Here is a 16,590-nt window from a genome sequence, read left to right as displayed (position 1 = left end):
TCAAGGAGCAAGCAAACGAACGCAAATTTAGTTTCGCCAATAACTTTATTTCACCACTGTGAATGAAGCTCTCGCCACACTACACATAGAAACATAATTATAAACCATCTCATTGATTGGTGCCATGGAAAAGATGGATAGTATGGTTTTATCTTTAAACCCAATCATTTATGAGGATTTTCTGATAAATTATAGAGGAGTTTAGGTACAACAACGGAATTATCGTTTTGTCTAAGTTAGATCCTTATCTTTTATCGTGACCTAACCTAGCCGTGGCAATGTGAAGAGATCGGAAAATGCCATCCCACGGCTAATATGCCAGTAGTTGAACAGTGCTCAAAGATAAAATCAGTGAGAGACGAGTAGGTTTCTGTACTGTATTTCAACTAGAGTAGAATGCATAACTCCAATGTAAGAATGATTTGTCCCTAGCAAGTTGGTTCGATAAAGCCCTTACCTTGCCAAAGCTGCTTGGAACACTACTCTCTGTATAATTTGCGCGCTCAGTGCGCTCTAAAACCAACCGATTATTTATGTTTTGTATTTTAGAATTAATATATACATATATATATTACATTGCAAGTATTAGTATAGCTCTTCTCTGTTTTCTTAAGACCTTCAACTATTTTTAAAATCTTTGTTTGTTTACCATTTATTTGTATGCGGACTTCGGCAAAACGACAAAATAAATATCCCAGGCCAAGTTTCGTAGCGAAAACACCAACTTTTAATTACAAGTATTACGTAAAATGCAATTTACTTAGCTGCTAAGTAGAGCACGCCCTACTCCGTGAGGAGAAAATTAGCTGGCAACGCCCGGCTTGTTTCGGCAATCATCGTTCCAAAGTGTCAGAGGCAGTTTTAAACTAATTTCGACATAAAAAATACGGAAATAGTAGCGAAACTTAAAAAGAGCGTTGAAAACAAGTCGCTCGCTGCACCAACAAATACAAACATACATTCGCAAATGAAAAAGTGTGCCTCGGTGAGGTTAATATACACATTAGTGGAGCACAGTGTAATTGATGTGTAATATTGTCATAATCTTTCTTTGTCTATTTGTAGGCCTAATAAGCGCCGAGCTTTTGTGTTCACATGAAAAATATTTGAAATTCTTTTGCCACCAGGAAAACAGTAAAAAGAAAGCGCACGGAGTCGAGACCGAGTGGAGAGGGTGAGGCGGGCATCTTTAGTAGAGGCGAAAAATTACAAATTGAGCCGAGTGATATCTAATTAGTAGACGAGTGAAACCTAGTACCAGGAACCAACTGTTCCATTTCGATGCGCCGGAAATACACAAAGTGCAAAGCACAAAGGACAAAGCGGAAAGCACACAAAATAAAAAAACTGAGAAACCCCTGAGGGGATAGTGGAGTGTGGAAAGACGAAAACTTTGCCAAACAACATGTCACACACACACACATGCACACAAGCAAACGAGCGGTGAGCAAATGTAGATTTCACTTGTCTTTATTTGCAACTACAGAGCATATTTGAAACAACGGTAAATGCAAAAAGTGCATCAAGCATAGAAGATACCAAAAACGTGCAAGAAGACAGACAGAGTGAGCAGGCAACGGAAAAGGAAAAAATCATTTATGTAAACTTCCAAAGTTTCCGAAACTCACAAAGCCCTTGCCCCTTCCACACCGCAAAGCGCGGCCAAAGCGAATGATGAGCAAAGCAAAGCGCACTCTCGCATGCAGTTAATGCACTGTTGAGCAAAACAAATGTAATGCTGTCCAAATGTTAGCTCTGTGCGCACTGTGCTAAATGCTCAAGCCGAAATGGTTAGCAAATTAAGCGCCAAAAGCTGCACAAAATCAGCACCAACTTGGCCTGGCCCGCATGCAAGTGTGAGGCGGTCGCGTCCGAGCACTGTTCTGTAAACCGTGTGCAACGCCAACGCCGCTGTGGAATGCTCCCTCGCGAGGCCGTTATGCACTTTGCCAACTAATAAAATAAGTTGCGCGCAAATAATATAATAAAAAGTTTAGAAATGTAACGGTGAAAAATTGTACAATACCGTTGACGAATACTTAGACAAACGGCGTAGGCCCTGTGAGAAATAGTTCGCACACATTTGGTTGTCGCAAGCTCTAAATAAAGGCTGTGCAGAACTGGCAGAAAGCTCAGGTAGGTAGGTAGGTAGGAGTGCAGCCCTATCGGGCTCAATTAACACTTGATGTGCCATTTTGATGCACTGTTCGTAGAACCTCCTGTATCTGCTATTACGTTTCACCTTCTCTTTCAAACCATTTTGAGGTTTCGATGAAACTACTTTAGTCCGATATGCTTTTAGTGGAAATCCATTCAAGGTTTGGTGCTAGATGGATTCCAAGTGTTTTGTGTCGGATCTGTGCTAGAGCTGGGCATTCACAGAGAAAGTGGAAGATTGTTTCCATGTTCCCAGCTACTCCGCAGCCACGGCAGATGTCATGGTAGGGCATACCCATTTTGGATGCGTGTTCCCCAAAGTGCCAGTGCCCTGTTGTGGTAGCTGTTACTCCGTAAATACTTTTCCTTGACCTATTTAGTAAGCCGTTGATTCTTTTCCTGTCATATGTTGGCCATAATTGTTTAGTTATGACGCATTTTGTGATGTTTTTCCACCTGTTATTTGCAATTTGTTGAAATTGTCTATTGATCTCTCCTTTGATTGATCCTAGCGGACTTGGTATTATCTCCGCCTCGGATTCGTTGAGGAAAGCTCCTGCCTTTGCCAACTCGTCTGCTTTTTCGTTACCGAAAATGTTCCTGTGGCCGGGAACCCAGATTAAGTTTAGTTGGAGCTTGTCTTTTATTGCGCTCTCTTGCAGTTGTGTACTGTGCTGGAGTTTGTCATGGGTGAAGACAAGGCCAGGAGCGCCGCCTGGCTATCCGTAAAAGTTCAAGATTGCAAGCTTCGACTAAGTTTGCTTCTGGGAAACATTACAATGGCTACAGCTAAGCTAGTCTAACTTATAGATGCGCTAGGCAATCGACACTCATCAAGTATTGTCCTCTTCTTCGATATATGTACCAAAGCGTGATCAGCGTATGCTTTTTGGAAAAAATGTGTTCAGTGAAAATTAAATACTTGCTGCGGATTTATTCGCAAATCGGAAATTTAAAATCCTTGGCAGCATAAACTGGTCCTTTCCAGTAGAATGGAGAGAAAATTTAAAGAGCGTTTAATTTCTATTCCATCCAGCTCGGTGGGATGTCTGAAAATATGCGCTCTCTTCTGTTTAAGTCTTGATCTCCCAAACACGGAACAGTCAAGAAGGAAGTGTTGAGATGTCTCCACTTCGTGTTCTTCCATACAGCTTCTGCAGATGGCGACTGGTAAGATTACTTGCTTAACAGCTTGGACAATAAAAATCCCACTTGAACAGCTACACTATTGTGAAGACCAGAACTCTTAGGTTTGGGTCAGAAAGATCGTCGCACATCAGGCCATAACACTTAATTTCTTGTTGAAAAGTTACATTAGCTATTATGAACTGACTTAGGCTGCAGGCTAGGAGAGCAGTTTCTGTAATATTTGGCGGAATATTTACAAACACGGCCGTAACCATTGAGGAAACGTGGGCTGATTATCATGGCTTCCATTACTGCAAATTTCCGGGATCACACTGAACGTTGTTATTTAGAACGATGCCACACGAAGCGATTGCTATCATGTCTAGTTTTATGCCAACGGATATAAAGACCTTTGACTTAAGAGGATTCTATTGTAAAACAAGAGCCATGAATAGGCGCCTAACAGCCGACGAGCGCGAAAACGACAGAAAGACAAGTCTCGATGAAAAGTAGGCTAAAGAGCAGAGCATTTTTTTAACTGAGGTGTGTTGTGGAGAGAACCACCATAAAAGAACTCATAACGAAAGGATGACGCCCGACAACATAGTGAGTCACATGCTGCGATCAGAGTTGGTGTGGGCTAAAAAGAAAGAGCGGCCTGCAATAGCGCTACAAGAAAAAAGAATAAAAGAAAGGCAGCGGAGCAGCCTAAGAACACATGAATAAATTAGGAGAGAGAGTGTGAAGAGGCATTTATCTGCTTGGTCCAGCGAAGTAGTGCTTAACGCAGGTCCCGCAGCTACCAATACAAGCTAAAGCAGCGAAAGCAGCCGAAAGAGATGTACTTTAGCGGACAACATGAATCACGCCTGTTGCCAGCTTACCTCAGCACTATCTTTGGAAAATTCCTACTTCGGAAACCAAAAAAAAAAAAACACTGAACGCTATTACCAGAACGTTCTTATGCTTAGTGCTTTAAATACAAAATAGTTCAAATGCCTTTGCAGGAGAAGCCAATCTTGAATCGCTTTATTTGAGGGATTTTAATTTCTCCAAAACTTTTCCTGCCCGCAATCATTCGCATGAAGTTGTACAAATATGAGCATGCGGGAATCAGGGAGATCATTGTTTAGCTATTGCACCGCCAGGTACTGGCCTGCATATCTCTCCTAGATGCAACTGATCTACTGCCAAAATTCCAAAATTTGTGCACTTATTTTACAGACAAAAACGCAAATAAATAAAACATTTTTATTGTTGTTTTACAACTGGACTTTTTATACTCATTTGTTTGTTGCAATCGTTAGCATTGAAAATAAAGAAATAGCTATGAGTGCAACGGCTATGCCAACGAGGCGAAAGGTTAAATGGTGATTGTGCCACGGGTCGTATACGTAACATTTGAAATGTGCATAAAATCAGGCGCTGCATGCAACAAAGATACAACGGCGAAGGTTAAAAACGCGAATAAGCGAAGGGTGTTTGGTGTTACCACAATTTAATAGACTGTATATCACTGCTTAAGCTCACACGTGTGTACGCGAGAATTCGTTGCCAAACTTTAAATAAGTAAAAAATTAAAACAATACAAATTACACACAAAAGTTATTGTTTTATCAATAACAAGTATTTACTCGACTTATTTTATTTTCATTAATTCTTGCTCACGATATGTGGCGCTTGCCTTGAAAGCAGGCGCGTCGTGATAACAATCGCGCCAAGCTGTGCGAAAGCCAAAAATTGCAGCGGCAACCAGCCCACCCACGCCCCACAGCGCCACTTGCTGTGAATTATCGACGCAATACTCAAGTTGGCGAATCCACTTACTAAGTGATTTCGAAGCATCTCCTCACGTGGGTTCGTAGTAGCTACTGCACGCGCGTTCGTTGCGGCACTGTCGACGCCGCTTCGTCCTCTCAATCGTTTATCATAAGCATTTCTTATTGCTTGTCAGCAGAAACGCTTCGAGATTGTCGAATTATCACAGCGGCGACATATCGAAAATTCTGAAGACATCAGCACAACGCGGCGCGTCGACGCCCGCAGGCGCTGCTGCCATTTACCACTTGCGACTTGCCCTTCGTCGTTGCTCGGCTGGCATACGCTGTTCGTGTGTGCTGCCACCTATTTAATCTTACTGCCACAGCTGCACTCGAGCGCAAGTGAAGTTGTCACTTGAGCGTAATCGGTAATGCCAAATCGACAAATCGTTGAAACGACCAATACCACTAACAACAATAACTAACCATCTTCGTCTGTTGTCTGCTTGCTGTCAGTTGTGCTCTGTAAGTGGGTTGGCTCTTCAAGTGCGCTTACCAAACCCCCAAAAGGCTGCCTGGGAACACATGTGAACATATTTTTATACCCGAGCGCAACATGCTGTCTAAGGATTTTGTTACTTGTATGAGTAACTGTAGTTTAAATTAAGAAATGATTCACAATTGCCACAACAAGAGATGTGGAAGATAATTATATCGGCCATCAGCTTATAAAAATATTTCGGAAATATTTTTCCAGTGGCGAATCTTCTATGTAGGGTGTTTTTAGAGAGGTAGAACTTTTATTTCCAAACAAAAACAGAAAAATTAATGCGCTAACGCTCGCTATAGTTTTACTAAGATTATTCTCTCGGTCCAATTTTGATTTTTTTTCTAGCAAGGCCGGGCTTTTCTTGCCAATGGCGCGCCAAGCTTTTTTAACAGGTCAGTCCTTGCTAGGTGATCGACATAGATGAGACCATAAAGTTGATGCATACACATATATATATTTAAGTTCTCTAACGGAGTCAAATCCGATTACCTGTGTGTCCAATTCAGGCTTATTTGGAAGTCTGGAAAATCTCCTTAAGATAGTTCGCGCTTTAAATACTTAAATAGTACTAGAAAATGTGTTTCTTCGCTAGCATATGAGAAGAGATAAACGAGTATAAGCTGGCCGCACAGAATGCGGGGTTAGGAAATGATTTCAGACGAATTTTAAAAACTTTTCTAGTTAAATTATTTACATAGTAATTTACAGAAGAATACTGAACATAAACTTCAAACTCATATGTCTACTTTGACAGCTATCCTATTAGAGAATCATATACCCTTAAAACACCCTACAACAAAGCTTATAACTTGTAGAGCTTGCAAGACGTGGCTGAATCAACTCAACTCGTCACGATGCTTGAGCTACAGCTAAGGATCTCTGACGGGGCAGAGTGACAGCTTCCCTACTTTCATCTATAACAGATTCCAAGTGATTTTTATACTCTCGCAACAAAGTTGCTAAGGAGAGTATTATGGTTTTGTTCACATAACGGTTGTTTGTAAGTCCTAAAACTAAAAGAGTCAGATATAGGGTTATATATACCAAAGTGATCAGGGTGACGAGTAGAGTTGAAATCCGGATTTTTGTCTGTCCGTCTGTCCGTCCGTGCAAGCTGTAACTTGAGTAAAAATTGAGATATCATGATGCAACTTGGTACACGTATTTCTTGGCTCAATAAGTTCGAAGATGGGCAAAATCGGCCCACTGCCACGCCCACAAAATGGCAAAAACCGAAAACCTATACTATAACTAACTTATAACTAAGCCATAAATAAAGATATTAAAGTCAAATTTGGCACAAAGGATCGCATTAGGGAGGGGCATATTTGGACGCAATTTTTTTGGAAAAGTGGACGTGGCCCCGCCCCCTACTAAGTTTTTTGTACATATCTCTGAAACTACTATAGCTATGTCAACCAAACTCTATAGAGTCGTTTCCTTCAGGCATTTCCATATACAGTATAAAAATGGAAGAAATCGGATAATAATCACGCCCACCTCCCTGACAAAGGTTATGTTGAAAATCACTAAAAGTGCGTTAACCGACTAACAAAAAACGTCAGAAACACTAAATTTTACGGAAGAAATGGCAGAAGGAAGCTGCACCCAGGGTTTTTTTTTAAATTGAAAATGGGCGTGGCGTCGCCCACTTATAGACCAAAAACCATATCTCAGGAACTACTCAACCGATTTCAATGAAATTCGGTATATAATATTTTCTTAACACCCTGATGACATGTACGAAATATGGGTGAAATCGGTTCACAACCACGTCTTCTTCCAATATAACGCTATTTTGAATTCCATCTGATGCCTTCTCTGTATAATATATACATATATACATTAGGAACCAATGATGATAGCGGAATAAAACTTTACACAAATACGGTATTTGAAAAATATGTAAATGACGGATAATGAAATCTCGATTATCACTTTATCATGCGAGAGTATAAAATGTTCGGTGACACCCGAACTTAGCCCTTCCTTACTTGTTAGCATACATTTCAATAGATGTGTGCTTGTGTATGTGAACAGCAAATAAACATGCTACATTATCCTTTGAGTTGCTGCGAATTCCCAATGGCCAAAGGACATTTTGAAACTCGATACAAGCGTCTTGTGGGCGACTGTGCGCCGAAAGATTGACATCAACATATTGTAGTTTAGAGCGTGTTAAAAGTCACAATTTACATTTTCAAGTGTGAAAAGCAAATCTCAAATTTAACGAAAGGAGTGAAGAGCGATAAGTTTTAATGCGACATGGAAAATAATAAAACTCTTCGAAAAGAGTGCATTCAATTCAAATACCTTTACATTTAAAGTATTCTTTAACTACATGCTGGATTGTATTTTGAGTAACTTTTCTATTTTCGCAGCTTTTAAAAGTAACAATTATTTGTCATTCTTAAAATATTCAAGATATAAAGACTTACCTTGGAGTATTATAGTTGGACTTTTAATTCAGATTTGCGATTAAAAATTGAAAATTTGGATTTTTATCTCTGAAACTATGGATTAAAGTTTCAATTTGTAACTTTTAATTCATATACTTTATATAACTTATACACTGACCGGCAAAGTCGGCATACGTTATATGTAGTTTAAGGGAGTTGGGCTAATATCGACCCGATTTTATCTACTAACTATTATCATGCCACATACTAAAAAAGTGTTTCCTGAGTTTCATTAAGGTGCCACATATACAACCACCAATCACATGGAGTAATGTCAGCCGGATGTTTGAAAATCCAGATAATAGTTGTATGGTGGCTAGGTCACGTTTTTGCTCAAATTTATCTACTATTTTAGGCACAAAGGTACACTGTTATGAGTAAAACACGCTCTCTCATTATTATTGGCAAAACTCACTAATGGGCCGATTTATGCAGCATAAATTGACCCGAAAGTTCGAAAATCTTTATAACTATTAGGTATGCGGGTGTTCAATGAAGTATTGATCCGATTCGATACGAGTATACTATTTCCAGGAAAGCATTCTCTCTGAAGTTCAAGTATATATCTCACATATTGACAGATATTTGCGGTCAGAAGTCAACTATAAATACTGCGGTCCACATATTCGGTATCTAGGGGCTTGGACAGTTTTGGTTGGATTCCTTTAAAGGAATTATTAGTGCAAAATTGTATCCCGTTATGTTAATTACTTCTTGATTTGTGTACTGGAAAGTGAAATAATCAAATGGAATTTAAAAGTGTGCTATATGGCAAGTAGGCGTGTTTTTAATCCGATTTCGCCTATTTTCGCACTGTGAGATAAAACAAGAAAAAACGTTAACTTCGGTTGCACCGAAGCTAATATACCATTCACAGGTGCATTTCTTTTAGTAACTATGTGTTCAGTTTGTATGAAAGCTATATGCTATAGTTAACCGATCTGATCAATTTCTTCGGAGATTACATTGTTGCTTTAGAAAATAATATATACCAAATTTCATGAATATATCTTGTCAAATGTGAAAGTTGTGCATACAAGAACTCGATTCCGATCGTTCAGTTTGTAAGGCAGCTATATGCTACCAGTTAACCGATCTGAACAATTTCTTCGGAGATTATACTGTTGCCTTAGAAAATAACATATACCAAATTTCGTTAATATATCTTGTCAAATGTGAAAGTTGTGCATACAAGAACTTGATTCCGATCGTTCAGTTTGTATGGCAGCTATATGTTATAGTTAACCGATCTGAACAATTTTTCGGAGATTACATTGTTGCCTTAGAAAATACATAATCTATACTAAATTTGGTGAAGATACATTGTGAAATGTGAAAGTTTTCCATACAAGAACTTGATTCCGATCGTTCAGTTTATATGGCAGCTATATGTTATAGTGGTCCGATATCGGCCGTTCCGACAAATGAGCAGCTTCTTGAAGAGAAAATGACGTTTGCAAAATTTCAAAAGGATATCTTAAAAACTGAGGGACTAGTTCGTATATATACAGACGGACGGACGGACAGACAGACAGACGGACATGGCTAAATCGACTCAGCTCGACATACTGATCATTTATATATATACTTTATAGGGTCTCCGACGATTCCTTCTGGGTGTTACAAACTTCGTGACAAACTTAATATACCCTGTTCAGGGTATAAATATGAGAAAAATACAACGTACTAAATTTAGTCGAAATCGGGTGGTTGGGTCCCGAGATATGTGATTTCACCTAAAAGTGGGCGGTGCAACGTCCATCGTCAAATTTTCACACAAGCTCTAGTAAAGCCGTCTCATGCCATCTTGTAGGCAATTTTTTTTTGGTTTTTGACAGTAACGTTATGTAGGCAGTGTGGGGTTATCTTCCGATTTCGATAGGAGTACTTATAATATTTGAGCTGAGTAACTTTGGTTATTGTAGCTTTACTGGTTTAGGAGATATGTACATTAAATTTATTAGATGGCGGGGCCACGACCACTACTAATGCGATCCCATGTACTTAGTTTGGTGTGAGTTATGGCCTTTTATAGGTTTTCGATTAATGGTGTTTTGTGGGCGTGGCAGCGCGCCATTACGCCCATCTACGAACTCGTAGTTTTTTTTTCATTAAGGGATCGTCTTAATGTGAAATTTTCAAGAAATTTATTTTTTTTTGTTGCATTATCGGATAGTATACACTATAATAACCGTTCTCTCAAATTTTGAAATCGGAATTCAAATTATTACGGTCGCTACGGCGTTTCTTGTGGAAAGGGAACAGTGTGGGGATATATGCGAATCCAATCTTTAAACGCGTTTTTCTCAGAATGGTGTTTTTCAAAACGGTTTCCACTCTCAAAGGAGGAGTTTTGAAGGTATCTGGTACCAATTTGGAAAGAACATTTTTAACACCATTTGCTATCGCGCCAAGGAAGCTTTTATTTATTTTTTTTTTTAATTTTCATATTTTTTTTTACAAAAAACAGTCGAAAAAGGGGTTAAATTCGATACTTTTTGTTCACACCACCGCCATTTCGTCAAATTAAAAAAAAAAAAAAAAAAAAAAAAAAAAAAAAACAAGTTTACATGGCGCCAATAGCGACTTTCCTACAGATTAATAATCTTTTTGAAATTTTTGTTTTCGACCAAAATTGCGGCCGCAATCGTGGACATCGTACAGGACCTTTTTTTATCATTTCAACAATTTTTTTAACTATTATACACCCAATAAATAAAAATAAAATATCATTTTATATTCGTTATAAGTGTATTATTTATAAAAAAATTGCGAAAATCGCATATCAAGTTTCATCAAGATATCTCAGTTTTTGCTGGCAGATAGTCACCCGAATTTCAACTCGCCTCGTCATCAAAATATCCTTTTTTAACATCTCGATTAAAATATCCACTTTCTAATAGTATATTACAAAAAGACGGAAACACAACATATTAAAAAAAATATATATATATATCTAATGCATGGAAAGAAATTCACAAAACTAACTCGGACTTTTCAAAATATTTATTCAATGCAAGCAAACATATATTATTATTTTCTACAATTTTTTGCTACTGCTAACTGTATGTTTGGTATACTCGTATAATATGTTCGATTCGTTACTTTCTCATGCTTAGCGAATCCAAGTCTAGCTAGACATCAGATGAAAGTAAAACTCAGTATAAACGAAAGTGAAGCGAAATCTTCAAAAATCTTCGGATCAATACAGCACGCTCGTCATAATCAGAGCTATCGAGCACAATATTAATTTTATTTATAATGTTCAGGTGTTTAAGGCGTTAAATTTATTTCGAATTGGTAATCACCAATCCTCATAGTCACAATTCCCCTTTCCAGCGCGTTGATATTTTAACAACATCCAAGTGAATAATGAAAAAACTAAGTATAAAAGAAATCAATGAACTTAACTTCACAAAAGTCGGAAGTGGCAAGCGAAACAAGTTTCTTCCTCCAAGTCACTCAAGTGCAATTTGCTCCCTGAGGTGTAAATACACAACAGCGAACTCAGCAAATTTTCAAGAAACCACCAACTGCATATCAATGAGCCGCAAACACTTGTGCGAAACTTTTCATGTTACAACCGAAGTGAATGGGCACAAATTCGCCGAGAGTGCAATCAATGATGGAAAGGTAATGAATTAGGAAATAGAGAACGAGGCACAAATAGAACGCAACGCTCGAAAGTTTTACTAATTCTTCTTAATTTGCTTTAAATAGAAGACACAGGCTTAACGAGCCAAAATGTTGCAGTAGAAATTCAGGCTTTTATCAAAATTAAACAATTTAATAAAAGTATTTTCACGCTGTTGTTGTTGTTATAAAGAAAATATTTACCACACAGTTTGGAGAACAACCTTTAACTCGATACAAATCCTAGTCTCTCTCTTCCGCTTAATTATCGAGAGAACAAGCAAGTAGTATCGGTTACGTTCACCAGTTGGATTCAGAATGGTATTCGAACATATCCTCGATTGCCCACTATGAATTATTTCAAACCAGAGTTATTGGAGGGTATTAAAATAATAATATTTATAATGTACAAGCTTATAAAAACATGCCTGGCTTCATTTAAACCTTTATTGATATCAGCAGGCCTGGGTTATCCCTACACAAGACATTTCTTACTTTTATTATCAAACATTGTGGTCCTTTGTTCGAACAGAGGTGGTTAGTTAGGTGGGCATTCATTGCATGCAGGATATAATTAGATTTGTCTAGATCGATTATGAATGAGTAGGAGTTTAATATGCTAAAATATTCATAACAAAGTTCGACAAGCGTCGCTCTAGATTCGCATCACACTAGAGTTCTTCATTTGCAATGGGTGATGGCTTTACTCCAAGTACGCGATTCACTGGGAGGGAGTCGGTGAATGTTCTAATGACTTCACTGAATGGCACTCAGTGCATATCTGAAGCTAGTTGCGTTCGTAGTCTGGTCGGCGTGTTGTTCTATGTGGTCGGAATGACCCTTTGAAGTCCTTAGGAGGCGGTTGCATTTGGTAATGAAGAACGTTTCTTTCAGAATAATTTACGCAGTATGGACTTGAATTTACAGTAAATCAAGATCAATAACGGAAAACTGGCAACTCTTCTCAAAGAAAAGATCAGAATGTTAGATATATCTGACAGTCTTAGAAATGAGCACATCATGTTCTTGTCTTCAAATATGAAAAAAGCATTGTGATTTCAGTTTGTACAAAAAATTAAAAAAAAAATTCACAAATTATTGGATCAAAAACTTAATCTGTTTTCATTAATTACATATTGTAATTGGAATAATCAATAAGAAATAATATAAAGGCAAAAAGAAAAAAATATTCGAATTCTATCTTGCTAAGAAGTTCAAAAATCCCGCTTCTCATACAAAAGTCGCTTCGGAGACTAAAAATGTTTCTAAAATAAAGCCAGTATGTTGCCAAATGCTACCAAAGACTACAATACAAAAACTTAGTTTCAAAGATAATCTCGCAGTTATACCAAGAATCCTTTATCTGATATGATTTTTCAAAACCTTTGTCGGTTTGCCCGCTCATCACTCTAATCAAATTTAGTCAAAGCCAGCTTCAAATTACCTAGTAAAACCAACACCACTTAAACTAGCCGAAATCACAAAAGTGGTCTCGTGGATAAAAGGTTGTCTTACAGACTTAAATCGCAAATAAAAAAGTATCAAAAAGCGCAGTCTTCGCAATCATTGCTGATGATTTTGCCTTTGATTAGGTCACTCCGCCTGGAGAAAGGTTTATTCGCATTAATTGAGTTATGCTCACGTAAGCTAAGCACGTAGAACGCGGATTGTGTGCGAAAGCATAAACTCAAATATAAATAACAACAGTCTAGTCATCAAAAGAAAGCCTCGGTAATGGACGCAATCACACCTTTATTCACTTGCTCATATTTTTATTATTTATCAAAACCAATGCTCTCACCGAAAAACGCACATAACTTCCTATCAAAAATACGACCGTAATACTACATGTAAAGGAGACCACCATATGTGCGACCGGTGAATTCCCAAGTGACACTTCACCATCCGAATTTCCAAATAGACAACAAAGCACGTCTAAACGCTGACAAATGTATTTTGTTGACAATTTCAGTTGCGTATTTTTACTAAAAGCACTAGCCACTAATATTATGGCCAAATAAAATATGAAGAAAAGGTAAAAATTGTCTCGCTTGTAAAGCAAATGAAATCAGGTATTCGACTTACCGCTCCCGCGAGGCGCATTTGACACTGGCTGTTTTTGCTGCTGCACCTGAGCTTGTTGCTGTTGTTGGTGCACGGCTGTTGTTACTGTTGCTTGTTGCTGCTGAGGTGAGGAAACAACGATGCCTCCCGCCCCACCACCGCGCGTCTCTAGCTTCAACTGCATGTCGGACAAACAGAGTTGCGTTTTCTGTTGCTGTTGTTGTTGGGTATGTGTGTCAACAATTCTCATACCGCTCGCACTGATGCTCTTACTGCTGTTTACAGCACTGACGTTATGGCTTTTGCTGCCACTGACCACCACAACCTTATTCATGCCCACCCCGTTGACGCTACCATTATTGTGATTGCCGCTGTTGTTGTTGGCAAACACAGTTGTTGCATTGGCTAAGCGCAAGTATGTTGTAGTTGTTGTGGCAGCAGAAACTGGCAGCGTCGTTTTCGTTGATAACGCAGCAGCTGTTGTTGCACCGCTGCTGGTGCGGTTCACGGTGATATTGCCCAATTTGGCTGTTGTTGTAGCTGCGGATGACACCACAGCCGTTCCATTGGTCTGTTGACTTTTGGTAGCACGTGTGAAGTTCACGGCGCCCGTCTGTGTATTGGTGCTAACACTAACCGTCTGCGCTGCCGTGACCAAATGGCCCGAAGACAGTGAAATCGTGGAACCCGATATGGAGGAGGAAACGGAAGATGAGGAAAGTAGCGCGCCGGTGTTGGACACATGATCTGAGCTGGTGGAGGTTGCGGCGTGCGCAATATTACTCGACGAGGAGACTGTCGATAGCGATGATGCGGAAGCAGAGGCTGTGAGCGCAGCCACCGATGAGGCAGACGGATTACGTATGACTAGTATGGATTGCGACTTCTCCAGCCGCTTAAGTGTTTGCAACACAAACGGTGCTTTGCTGGCGATGCTACTGCTGCTGCTGCTGCTGTTGTTGCTCAAGCTACCGCTGCCCATGCTGCCGCCCTCCGAGGCGCGACCTAGGCGATTGCTGTCCGTGCTGAGGCTACGCGAGGCCTGTAATGCAGAAGAGCGTTAGTACAGTGCTCATAATAAGTAAAACAACAGGTACTTACCGTTTTAAAGAGATACTGGCGATCTGCAGCGGTAGAAGTGTTGGATGTCTTCTTCAAATTGGCCGTGTGCAGCAGCACCGATTCCAGTTGGCTTGCATTGATTGGCGTTTGCAACAGAATTGTGTTGGTCGCATTGCCAGTGGAACCACCGCCGCCCCCACTGCCACCTTGGGACGGTGTCGCCGCGGTCTCCTTGGCAACATAAGCAGCGCTTTTCGTATTACCAAGTAATGTTGTTGTTGTGGGTGTTGTTGCTGTTGTTTGTATTGATTTGCGTGCAACTGTTGTGGCTGTGGGCAATTGTGTCAGTGTCGCAGCAACGGTTGTTTTATCAATTTTCTGTTGCTGCTGTTTTTGATGTTCCAACTGCAGTTGTTGTTGCTGTTGCTGTTGCTGATCATTATTATATATGCTGATTATGCCATGCTTGTTCTGTATGACAATTTGCCCGTTTTCGTTGCGTGCGCCGCGCAGCAATATGATGTTGTTGGTTAACTGTTGCGTCTGTGCTTGCTTTTGCGTCGTCTGCAATTGCAACTGTTGTTGCTGGTGTTGGTGTTGTTGTTGCAATTGCTGCTGTTGTTGCTGCTGCATTGGTGTGGAAGTGTTGTGGTGTCTTGTTGTTGCTTTTGTTTTTGTAGTTTTAGTAGTAGTTGTTGTTGTTGTTGGTTTTGCTGGTTTTGCACTAGCAACATTGTTGTTGCTTGATTCTCCGTTTTCCTTCGATTCTGAAAACATTAAAACGGTTTTAATGAAAATTATTCAGAAGCAAGGCACATTTTATTTAGGAAACAGTAGCAGAAAGTCAGGGATAGTCGCTAGGGGACAACTTTTGTTTCACTGCGTATCAAAAAATTATCTGATATAAAATATATTTCTTTTTGCATTTTCAAAACTTCTTAACTAGAGGATTTAGTATCGAAATGTTCATGTCCAGTTCCATTCAAATCTAAATACCGTTTTAATTTACTAACAATTCTAGGGATTTTTCCTAAAATCTGCTGCGAGAACGAGAATAATTTTGTTACTTCGTCGACTAAATCATACTACAAGGTGTGTTCCAAAGTAAACAATACTTAAAAAAAAAAACAGAACAAATGGTTTCTTCGGCAAAATCAATTTAATTTATTCAAAATAGTCTCCTTCTGCTTCAATACAGCTTTTTGCACGGTCCAAAAGCATGTCGAACGAGTGTTTTAGCTCGTTGGCCGGCATGACCGACAATATGCCGGTGCAAGCCTTTTGAATGGCCTTTACGTCTGCATAACGCTTTCCTTTCATTGGCAGATGCATTTTTCCGAAAAGGAAGAAGGCGCACGGTGCCATATCAGGTGAATACGGGAAGTGGTTAATGGTTAAAATGTGATTTTTGGTCAAACAATCGGTCACAAGCGTCGATCGATATGAGCAATTTTTGGTCGTCAGTCAATTTGTGCGGAACAAACCGTGCACACACTTTTCGTAAGCCCAAATGTTCGGTCAAAATGCGATAAATCAATGTTTTGGAGATCTTCAATTCCATTTCCATGAATTTCAATGATGATTTCGGCTGATTTTTGATGAATTCGCGCACAGTTTCGATGGAATTTCCGATGATCACGGATTTTGATTCGCCCACATGTTGATCGTCATTTATGTCCTCACGACCACTTTGAAACGTTGAAACCACTCGTGCACTCTGCTACGGGATAGGCAATCATCGCCATAAACTTGTTTCATCAATTGAAACGTTTCGGTA

The 16,590-nt window shown here is 39.3% G+C and overlaps 1 protein-coding gene across 6 annotated transcripts in view; it reads right to left on the bottom strand.

Annotated features, from left to right (window-relative positions):
• Window positions 1-16,590, bottom strand: part of LOC126757601 (uncharacterized) — a 135,920-nt gene that overhangs the window by 98,984 nt on the left and 20,346 nt on the right. For all 6 annotated transcript variants that reach the window (XM_050471618.1, XM_050471621.1, XM_050471622.1 and 3 more), the window contains 2 exons: window positions 14,853-15,580; window positions 13,773-14,793 (listed from right to left, as the gene is read on the bottom strand). In XM_050471618.1, coding sequence (XP_050327575.1) covers window positions 13,773-14,793; window positions 14,853-15,580 — 1,749 coding nt within the window. The remainder of the gene's footprint in view (window positions 1-13,772; window positions 14,794-14,852; window positions 15,581-16,590) is intronic.

This window comes from Bactrocera neohumeralis, chromosome 4 (assembly GCF_024586455.1).
Source record: "Bactrocera neohumeralis isolate Rockhampton chromosome 4, APGP_CSIRO_Bneo_wtdbg2-racon-allhic-juicebox.fasta_v2, whole genome shotgun sequence".
Taxonomy (NCBI): domain Eukaryota; kingdom Metazoa; phylum Arthropoda; class Insecta; order Diptera; family Tephritidae; genus Bactrocera; species Bactrocera neohumeralis.
The sequence above is the reverse complement of the archived record's forward strand: the minus strand, read 5'-3'. Positions and strand labels throughout refer to the sequence as shown.